The sequence below is a fragment of the Emys orbicularis genome, chromosome 22 (genome assembly GCF_028017835.1).
Source record: "Emys orbicularis isolate rEmyOrb1 chromosome 22, rEmyOrb1.hap1, whole genome shotgun sequence".
NCBI lineage: Eukaryota > Metazoa > Chordata > Testudines > Emydidae > Emys > Emys orbicularis.
This window is the reverse complement of record NC_088704.1, coordinates 17,915,675-17,927,409: the sequence shown is the minus strand read 5'-3', so window position 1 is coordinate 17,927,409 and position 11,735 is coordinate 17,915,675. Positions and strand designations below refer to the sequence as shown.

General features: G+C 40.0%; 1 protein-coding gene across 1 annotated transcript in view; it reads right to left on the bottom strand.

Annotated features, from left to right (window-relative positions):
- The window catches only part of PRKCZ (protein kinase C zeta), a 154,172-nt gene extending 142,917 nt beyond the window's left edge, over window positions 1–11,255 (bottom strand). Inside the window, exon 1 of the mRNA XM_065421210.1 lies at window positions 11,139–11,255. Coding sequence (XP_065277282.1) covers window positions 11,139–11,209 — 71 coding nt within the window. The 5' untranslated portion in view covers window positions 11,210–11,255. The remainder of the gene's footprint in view (window positions 1–11,138) is intronic.
- Between the last annotated feature and the right edge of the window lie 480 nt (window positions 11,256–11,735).

The window sequence follows — 11,735 nt, the reverse complement described above, 5'->3', positions numbered from 1 at the left end:
ATATTCAAGCTTGATTTTCATGGAAACTGTTTAGTCAAAGTGTCAAAAATGTGGAGACTATGTCAAGAAAAATATGCATGCATTATTAGGTCATATGGCTGTAAGTTGTTCGTTTTTTGAAGGCAAAAGGAATATTTTTGCAAAGCCAATTTTTAAGAGTGACTGGAAGTAAAGCTGTGAGCACAATATTTTTAAAATAGTTTATCAGTTTCAAATGTAGATTAAAAGTGGGCTATATAATCTTTCAACATGGAATTTTTTTCTTTAACATTTGAAGAGATCTTAAATGACAGTTTTTATCTTAACTAATTATTCCTAATGGAAATGAAAAAACATGAAGGTTTTTAAATATGGTTTTCCAGGTTGATCTTTAATGTGATAAGCTACCATGAGTTGCTGAGTGAGACTGAGGTTTATTTTGCAAGCAACCTTAGAATAAGTGGTCTGGAGTCCACAAGTACTTCTTAGAGCTCTCAATAATTAAAAGCATTTAAATTACACTAGTTCTCAAAACCAAAGCAGAATCTAGATGCTTCATGGAGGCAGACACAGGGCCGGTGCAAGAATATTTTGCGCCCTAGGCAAAACTTCCACCTTGCGCCCGCCTCCCCCCTCCCCCCCCGCCGATGTCCAGCCCCCACCTTCCTACAGCCAAGTTCCCCCCAGGGGCCCAGATGTTCACGAAGTGCAGGGGCACGGGGGGGAGGGGGCTGCAAAGAGGGGGGTCGTATGGGGGCTCTTCCAGGGGGTGAAGGTGGCAGAGAGGGGGGTGCACAAGATTGTTGCAGGGGGTGGAGGTGGCCAAGAGGTGGAGGGGGCAGGGGTGTAGTGGCAGGGAAGAGATTGCACAGAGGCAAAAGGGGCTCGTTGCAGGGGGTGCAGTGGCAGGGAGGGAGTGGCACAAGGGAGGAGTGGGCAGGAGGGGGTTGTTGCAAGGGGCTGGCAGGCAGGGGTGTGTCTGTGCCCGGGGATGTTGCAGGGGGTGCAGTGGCAGGGAGGGAGTGGCACAAGGGAGGAGTGGGCAGGAGGGGGTTGTTGCTAGGGTCTGGCAGGCCGCGGGGGGGGGGGGGTTTCTGTGCCCGGGGTTGTTGCAGGGGGTGCAATGGCAGGGAGGGAATGGCACAAGGGAGGAGTGGGCAGGAGAGGGTTGTTGCAAGGGGCTGGCAGGCAGGGGTGTGTCTGTGCCCGGGGATGTTGCAGGGGGTGCAGTGGCAGGGAGGGAGTGGCACAAGGGAGGAGTGGGCAGGAGGGGGTTGTTGCTAGGGTCTGGCAGGCCGGGGGGGGGGGTGTCTGTGCCCGGGGTTGTTGCAGGGGGTGCAATGGCAGGGAGGGAATGGCACAAGGGAGGAGTGGGCAGGAGGGGGTTGTTGCAAGGGGTTGGCAGGCGGGGCTGTGTCTGTGCCCGGGGTTGTTGCAGGGGGAGGGACTAGCCACACTGCTGGCGGCCCCTCTGGAACTGGGAGGCAGGGAGCAGCGGCAGCCTGGTGCTCCGCTGTTTAAAATTTTTTGGGGGGGCACCGCTTTTTGGCGCCCCCAACCACTTGGCACCCTAGACAGCCACCTAGTCTGCCTAGTGGTTGCACCGGCCCTGGGCAGACACTGTATACAGACACAAAGACGGAGAAACAAGGTGGGTGAGGTAATACATTTTATTGGACCAATTTCTGTTGGAGAGAGAGAGAAGCTTTCGAGCCACACAGAGCTGAAGACGAGCACTGTGTAGCTGGAAAACTTGTCTCTCTCACCAACAGAAGCTGGTCCAATAAAAGGCATTAATTACCTCACCTACCTTGTCTGTCTAATGTCCTGGGACCAATGCGGCTACTACAGTGCATACAAAGTCACAGTCACTGACCCAGAGAGGTTATCCTGTAAGGACCCAGTGCTGCAAGTATAAGCCCAAGTGTTTGTAGGATAGGGAGTATGTAAACTTTTTAGGCCATTCACCAGGTCTTCATATCTTTATATAGTGCTTAACCCAGGTATGTCCTTAATGGAACTATACATTTGTGGTTACAGGATTGGGCCCTAGGACTCGGGACATACAAATGGGGATAGGATTAAATATTGAACATTATTTATAAATTTGCCTTTTTTTTTTTTTTTTTTTTTTTTTTTAAATTATAGCAACACACAAATTGTCAAATTGGATCAGACCCAAGGTCCATCTAGTCCAGCATGCTGTCTATTGCAGTGGCTGGTACCAGATAATTCACAGGAGGTGTAAGAATCCTAAAGTAGGCAGATATAGATCAGTTTGCACTCCCCACATTTGGTCTCATCCTGATCTCTGATTGTCAGAGATTGGCTTAAGACCTGAAGAATGATATTTAATATCCCCCCAAAATATTTAACCATAATTGTAACAACTCTGGTTATCTGTTTAAATATCCAATCCCTTTTTCAATTTTGCTAAATTCTTAACCTCAACAACTTCATGTGGCAATCCGTTCCATAATCTAATTACAAACAATAAATATAATTGTATACAATTGTGTACAGATAACAGTAGTGCCAATATATCAGAGGTGGGCAAACTATGGCCCATGGGCCATATCCAGCCAGCGGGACCGTCCTGCCCGGCCCTTGAGCTCCCGGCTGGGGAGGCTAGCCTCCGGCCCCTCCTCCGCAGCCTCAGCTTGCTGTGCCACTGTTCCTACGGGGAGTAATTTAATACACTACACCCGGCCCTCCATACAGTTTCGGAACCCCGATGTGGCCCTCAGGCCAAAAAGTTTGCCCACCTCTGCAATATATCAATATATATAAAGAAATATGGAACTATTGTTTATCTATCTATCTAAACTATATATATCAATATAAGTGGTCTGAGGCTACAGACAGGTGGATTTGTTGAGCTGTGACCATATCATCAAACTGTACATCTAAGCACATGGTGTGTCATTCAGAAATACAGTTCTCAGGGGAAATTAGCCCTCTGCAGACTGTGGAAAGCTACTACTGAAATTAGAAAATATGGAGAGAGCAATAATTCATCAATGAAAGGGACCATCCTCTGGATTAAATAAGTAATTCAGAACCATTTTGAGACTTGATTTACAGAAGTGGTAATAGAGAGACACTCCAGCCACGTTTCATGTCCTCTCCTCAGATATTAATATGTTTCTTACTGGTAGAATTTGTTTTTAAATAAATACAAGTACAGTGAGGAAGAGGAACCAATGAAAAAATACAGAGAAAAAAAATATTGTAACTAAAAACAAAATTTCCAACTTATTTCAAGCACCAAAGTATGCTCTTGGAAGAATATAGCTAAAGAACACACACTATGATGAGACAATAAACAGATTGATTTCTGTTAACATAAATATTATTTATTGTCCCTAGGGCAATATCTTAGAGAGACCATAAATCTTGATGTGTTCCAAACAAAGAACAAAAATATCTGAAGAAAATACTTCATCTAACTTTGAAATCACTATTATAGCAGGCCTTGCACTAGGATACAACAGCATAGAGGCACGTCCCCTAGATGATGGATGGGAGTAGCCTGTCTTGGGGAAATCCAACGAGAGTCCCTCATCCTGTAAGTATGGATGACATTCTTTTGTTCCTAGAGGTAAACATTTAGCCATATTAAAAATGCATAGTTTGCTTGCTCTCAATTTACCAAGCAATCCGGTTCTCTCGGAATCAATGACCTGTCCTCTTCATTATTTACCACTCCCACAATTTTTGTGTCATGTGCAAATTTTATCGTTGATGATTTTATATTTTCTTCCAGGTCACCGATAAAAATATTAAATAGCATAGAGCCAAGAAATGATGCTTGTGGGACCCCAATGGAAACACAGCCATTCTACAATTCCTCATTTAGAGTTACATTTTGAGACCCATCAGTTTGCCAGTTTTTAATCCATTTAATGTGTGCCAGGGTAATTTTATATCATTCTATCTTTTTAATCAAAATGCTGTGTGTCAACTGCCTTACAGAAGTCTAAGTATACTATGACAACACTATTACCTTTATAAACCAAACTTGTGATCTGATAAAAAGATATCAAGTTGGTCTAACAAGATCTATTTTCCATAATCCCATGTTGATTTGCATTAAATATATCACCCTCCTTTAATTCTTTATTAGCTGAGTCCTGTATCAGCCATTCCATTATCTTGCCTGGGATTCATACTAGAAAAGGGACAACAGATGAAGTGTTGAAATGCAGCAAGGAAATCCTAGAACAAGTACAATCTTGAGTACACCTAGGAAGCTTGATAAGTGATGATGGTTCCATCAAGGTTGAGGTTTAAAAGGAAATGTGCTTTAGCTACAAGTGCTGCATGGAGCCTGATGAAATTATGGATAAAAACCATTATCTTCAGTACCATGGTGAAAATTTATCACACCACTGTACTAACAGTATTACTCTATGGTCTGAAAGCAGTTGCATTAAATGAAACAGACGTCAGAAGGCTGGAGGCAGTAGAGATGACAGCTTTTCAGAAGATGGCAGTTGAAAAGTAGAATGATGTATTCAAATAAACGAAGAAGTTAGAAGGAAAATAAAATGTGACACCAAGGCAGGGGTGTGACGAGTTGGATCACAGAACCCCTCTTGGGAGCTGCCACCTGATATGCCAAGACTACTTCTGCCCCTGCTTTCCCTGCCAGCTCGGGACCCCAGCACCCTGTCTTGCTGAGCCAGACACGCCTCTCTGCTCCAACACAAACCCAGGGTCTGAATTACTTGCCCCAAAGCTGCAGACTTAACTGAAAGCAGCTTACAGAAGTGTTCTTGTCTCTAACACTCAGATGCCCAACACCCAATGGGGTCTAAACCCAAATAAATCTGTTTTGTTCGCCTTCTATAACACTGATAGAGAGATATGCACAGCTGTTTGCCTCCCCCCCCCCCCCAGGTATTATACATACTCTGGGTTAATTAATAAGCAAAAAGTGATTTTATTAAATACAGAAAGTAGGATTTAAGTGATCCAAGTAGTAACAGACAGAACAAAGTGAACTACCAAGTAAAATGAAACAAAACACGCCAGTCTATATCTAATCCAACTGAATACAGATCAAATCCTCACCAGTTCCAGAATGCTTCCTTTTACAGACTAATCTCCTTTTAGTCTGGGCCCAGCAATTACTCACACCCCTTGCAGTCACTGTCCTTTGTTCCAGTTTCTTCCAGGTATCTTTGGGGGTGGAGAGGCCCTCTCTTTAGCCAGCTGAAGACAAAATGGAGGGGTCTCCCATGGGCTTAAATAGACTCTCTCTTGTGGGTGGAGACCCCCTCCTCTCTCCTATGCAAAATCCAGCTCCAAGATAGAGTTCTGGAGTCACCTGGGCAAGTCACATGTCCATGCATGACTCTCAGTTTTTACAGGCAGAAGCCATTGCCCACATGGTATCTTGAATGTCTCCAGGAAGACTTCTTATGTGGATTAGAGCATTCCAAGATGCATTGTTCCTTAAGTGCTTCCTGACTGGGCACTTAACTTTGCGAATTCCTTTCTCCAGCAACTAACCAAATGCTCTAAGGTTATTTAGAAATCAAGCCAGTACACGGCCAATATTCATAACTTTGAGTACAAAAATGATACATGCATACAAATAGGATTAATAGATTCAGTAGATCATAACCTTTACATAGATATGTTACAGAGCATAGGTAGCACAGAAAATATTCCAGTTATGTCACATATATTCATAAGCATATTTCCATAAAGCCTTATGGGGGGCGCCGTCACAAGGGGATTCGCTGAAACTGAATGATTACACTGATGCGGACACTGTAGAACAAACGAATGATAGTATGCCAACGAAAATAATAAAAACAAAACAGGTCAGACCTAGAAGCTGACTGCCGAATAGATGGCGGGACATTGTACACAGGGACATGACCAGGCTGGGCTTACTGGAAGAACTACCCATGGACAGGAATGAATGGCAACACTCTACATTTCCCATGTCTGTAAAGATGCTTTGGGATGAGATTACAGTAGGAGATTAAGAATGTAATTATTTCCCTTTGAAACTAACATTTTAAAGGACATAAGAAGTTACAGATCCAGAAAAAAGTCAATCTAATTTAACGCTGTCCCATACTTCAGTATTAAGTAAACAAAACTTGCAGAATATCCACATGATCTTTTAGCCAGAATCTCTCTCATGTATGTAACAACAAACACCTTCTGTCCAAAAGTTACAACAAATTTCTAATATGACTTCCGTGGAGGGCCCTTCATACCTGTATCTCTAGGTACCTGACTATGAAATCAATAATACTATGAAATACAGCTCAAGTTACAGGTTGTTTCTACTCAGCGTGTAACTAGCTCAGTGAAGACAACACAGGAGAGATGGATAGAATCACATAACTATTGAGTCATGTTGTTTTGTAGGTGAAAACTGATTCAACTCTGTGTGTACCTGCGCTGTGACACCATCCACTTCAGGTATTCCATCTATGTGCTTTCAGTTAGAACAGTGGTTCCCAAACTGGACCCTGGGCAGCACGAAGCCCCTGGACTTCCAAGAGCTAAGCAGATGAAAGCAAGCATATCTATCACACTGAGGAGATTTAAACTTCAAGACTCCTTATAAGAAATGGAAAGGGAGGTGGATATTTTTTTGCTGTTTTTAAAATTAAATGAGCAGCTAGTATTGTTTTTAAAATTATTATGAAGAACAAGTTTAAGCTTTGTTGTAACATGCGTTGTTTGCCTGGACTGCTCAAGACCTGAATGCTTGTGTAGGAGGAACTCTTTGAGTTGGCTTCTTAAATACCTTCATGCTGTTTCACATCTGATACTCCTTGATGAAACATAGGAGCCTTGTCTTATAACAGCCTTATCCAAAGTGATACAAGCTACGAAAGTGATATCTTGGAAGAGTGTTGCCATTTTCATAACGTAATAAAAATACTGTAATGATAAATAATAATTAATACTAAATAGTGTGTAATAAGCATGTCATAAAAACAAATTTTTTATTTCCAAGATCACTGCTTTTATAATTTATACTCAGGTAAAGGAGAAAGTCCCTGGAAATATTCATTTTTAGGAGGGGGTTCACGAGACTTGACATTTTAGTGAAAGGGGTTCCCAGGTTGTTAAAGTTTGGGAAACACTGAGTTAGAAGATCAACCTCTGATGTTGAAATTCCCCTGAGTATGGAATTTACTCAATGCCAAACATCCATTTCAGGATCTGGCCCAGAATGCACATTACTACCACAGGATGCATACCCCGAACTCCCACTGAAGTCAGTGTGAGTATTAGAAGCAAAACCTATGGCAGGATCAAGCCTTAAATTATTAAAACTTTAAGTGGAAGATGGACTGCCATTCTTTGTACTAATTAGAGAAGTACAGATGAAAAAACTTCCACTGTTATTTTGCCCAAGCAGCATCTATTTCTGATGCAATTGTGTACAGTATTTATCCAAATAGCTAGTGTCAATTATATATATTCTTTTGAGATCTACTACATCAAATCTGAATGCCAACAACTACATCAGCTGGTCAGAGCACAGCTGAATGAAGACTATTTGTTGATAAACTTTACTAAAGAATCCCACTAGATATGCACTTTTCCACAGTCAGATTTAAGAAACCAGACTCCATCAAGCGGCATAAGGGGCCAATGTTGGGCACATACTTGGATTAAGAGCATTTCTTGCATTCTTGGGATGAGGCATTGCAAAGGTTAGAATCATGCTGGCTAGGGCAAAGCTAACCAGAGTCATGTAGTTCATTTGTAGTCAATAGGATTTAATGCAGATTACTTCAGAGGATTATACATAATCTAGACAAGCAACAAAATGTTTTTTTTAAATGAAATGAGAAATTACACAAATTTGCTCTATACTTCAGTTTCCATATGCTGTCATTTCTGCTACATAAGGAACTCTGTTACACCCAAGAAATACAAATGCCATAGCTCCTGAGACTCCATGGAGACACAATCACAACATTCATGATTTTTGCAGCTTCCTCGTCCTTACGTAAACAGGCGATTTGTTTAATCATAATTTCAAAAAGGTATATTGTACTATCAATTGGCGCTCTAAATTATTTAGCAGCTATCCGAATAACTCTTGACACTAATTCTGAAATAGTATGTTTTACTACATCTGCAGATATGAAAGCAGGAATCCAGAACAGATACTGAAACACTCATCATGCTATGCTTTCGCTCATAAATTGTTTTACATAAACCTGTTACTTAACATAGAACTTTGTGTCAACAAAGCAAAGACAAAATTCAGTAATTCTGGGACCTCTACTTTGTAAGCGGGACAGATGCTTTGCTCTTCTCCAACTGAGAACATTAAACAATGATGGCTAGAATGCTTCAGAGGTTCTGAATGAATTGTAAGAAAAAAAGAACCATTTTTGTCTACAAATGCAATCTGCATGACTCAGGAAAATTACAGAATACTTGTTGCAGGAAGTACAAAAAATGTTCTCAATGCTTTTACTAATTCCTTTTATGATATTCACATTCCTTCCAGTGAATTCTAGTAATGAATCAAATGTTACCACAAATTTCAAATAGTCAAAGGTCTGCTTCATTCTTGAACAAAGCCTATACATATACCGTGCAAACTTTTGGAGAATTACACATTTTATATTCCGGAAACACTTATTGGGTTTGAATGTTGTACATATATATATATTGGATGTAACATTTGTGGACTGCACAGTTTCAGAGCAGCTTTCACATCTCAAACATGTAGTACCACTCTAGTGCTACTATAATTAAATTGAGAACATCCTTTAATCATAAACCCAGACTGACATTGTCTTATAAATTTAGGATAAAGATCTCTACTGAACTGAAACTAGGCACACTTAGCAGCACTTGTATGGTGCAAGCCTTTCATCCAAAGATCTCAAAGCTGTTTACAAGTACTCATTAAATCTCAAACAGCCCTGTCAGGTAGTAAAACCTTGCTAATTAGCACTAATCACTGCTGATTATCAAAATTTCACAAATTACTGAGCAAGAGTAACATAACAGCAGTAATAATGCACCACAAAATATGCTGTGCTCATTTATTTTCACATGTATTCACTTACACATCTATTATAATAAAAACAAATCTATTAAATATATAATAGCTATATAAATTTAACATGTCCTGCAACATATTTTGAAAGATAGTCTTAACATGAATCCTCACTATAAACAAGGCCTCATTAAATATTTGAGGACATATTTTTATGTGCAAATTATCATATCTGTAATGAAGTGTGAATTAGAAAGGTTCTGGTGGATTTCCATTTTACAGATGGGTAAATCGAGACACAGAGATTAAGTCACAGGCTCACGGTTAGAATGAGAGTTGATGGTATGGCTAGTTTTACAATCAAGGAGCTGTCTTCCAGTCCCCCCACCCTAGCCACAAGACTATGCCACATTTCACTGCAGGAGCAAAACTTTCCCTATATATCCATGGACCCAGTCATTTTGTTTTCAAGGCATTATTTGCCGATCCTACTAACGCATCAGAACAGAGTATGAGGCTATGGCTACACTATAGCTTAATTTGACATAAATTATGTTGCTCAGGGATGTGAATTAGCCACCCCAAGTGACATAAATCAGCGTAAATTAAGTGCCAGTGCGGACAGCGCTATGTCAGCAGGAGAACTTCTCCTGCCTACACAACTACTGCTGCTCTCAGGGGCTGGAGTAATTAAGCTGACAGGAGACCTCTCTCTCCTCAGCTTAGAGCAGCTACATTAGAGGGTTTACAGTGGTGCAGTATAGCCATAGCCTTAGTAAAGTAATATATTATTACTCCCTTTCACAGTCTGTAAAGACTAAATTCTTCATCCTGGTTTTGTCCTCCTCTTTCCAACTGTTACTAAACGAAATTGCTTATTGAAAAAAACAATATAACTACACTAAACACCAAATTACTGACAATGAATACACTGGGGATCAACATATTTTTAGCTTATGAGGAAAAAGGCCAAAACTCAAGTCTAAGTTAAAAAGTCACTGTCAATTACTTTTAAGCTCAGTTATATTTAGTAAAAAGGGAGGCAGCAGGATTCAAAACTAGATAGAAGTGTTCTCGTGATTGTTTTAAATTCAATTTAAAAAGTAACATTTCCCTACAATGTTAGAAACTAAACAACAAAAGCAACCTGCTGGCGAAGTTGCCAGGAAATGAAAGTGAGTATAAACCAAAGTGAAGGTAATAGGTGTAACTGTAACTCTTTGATGTTTGCATTTCACTCAACATGGACCAACAACATAAATAGTGAAAGGTAAACCGGATTTTTAAAGTTCATTTTTAATAACTGAATTTTAAATATAGCAGGCAAATATTCTTAGTGGATTTACTAATAATTTGTGGTTAAAACCCAAACACTTATTTCCCACAACTGCCTAAGTATTTCTCTGACAGACAATCCTTTTGAGTTTTCATTAAGGTGGTGGTGGGGGAAATCAATAAGCCAAACAATGGCAGTTGCTGGCACAGTCTACAATTTTAACCACAAAAACGATACCTCTAATTATGCAAGTATAATAGCAGCTATAAATTATTATTTGCATTACACTAGCACCCAAAGGCGCTAACTAGTATCAGGACCCTTTTGTGATAGGTGTTGTAGAAACACAGACAATTCCTGCCCCAAAGAGCTCACAGCGTACATCCCCAAACTTTCAATGAGAACTATGCAGGTGGACAGCAGCTTGCAAGCACAGCCCCACTAACTTTAATGGAAATCTGCCAATGCAGAACTCATTGCAGGACTGGGGCCTAAGGAAAACCAGTTAAATATATTAGCTGTGCCTGGGTTTAACAGACTACATTGTTTTATTAATCTTCAAACTGGATCAGCAAATACATCAACACTTCTGTTTCAAAACAGATTTGGTCAGAAACCAAAAACAAGCTAACCAAAAATAAGTCAGACGCATCTCTCAGTAATTCATAAAGATTCAGGAATTTTAAAAAATGAACATTTTAACATCCAAGTAAATTTACAAACATTGTTTGTACACAAAATGATTTATTTGTTAGTATCCATTGGAACCATCAACTCTTTGGTTACTGCATTACTAAATGAGTTCATGGACTATTGTTCGCTGGTAACTAAAGTGACAAACCACATATAAAGCAGCACTGAAAGGACTGTATGACTTACCCATTATAATGTGCTTTTACTCTGATGAAGTCTCTGTTCAGATTCATTTTCGATCCCATTCTGCTAGGCATGGTACTAATACAGAAGTCTAAATGACAAATATGTTCCAGGCATAAAGATTTGACTGGTTTGGAGGGTACAAGTAATCACTAATGTTAATGCTAAATTCCAATGAAGTAGCAAGTGAAATTTACAAGTTCTTTTTCCCCCAATGATATCCAGTCCACCTGCACACACAAGCAAAAATAGAGAGTTAATGAACACACACAGAAAAACTGGAACACATTAAAGTACAGATGTAGTGCTAGATCCTGCAATGACTAAAACACATGACTAACTTTACCCACAATATACCATAGAAATCAACGGGACTACCCACCGCCACAAGACCGTGGTCCTGCAAAAACATGTCAGCTTTTAAATTACTTTTATAGTACTCTTGCTTTAACTTTATAAAATCTTTTAAAAGCACCTAACAAGCAGAGGGATAAGCATTAAAAAAATAGTAATGTCAAAAAATAATAGGGCCAGTTAAATTTAATTTTACAAAATTATTCAGGTTAAGAGAAGATAAGATAAGCTTCCAACTGTCAGAAC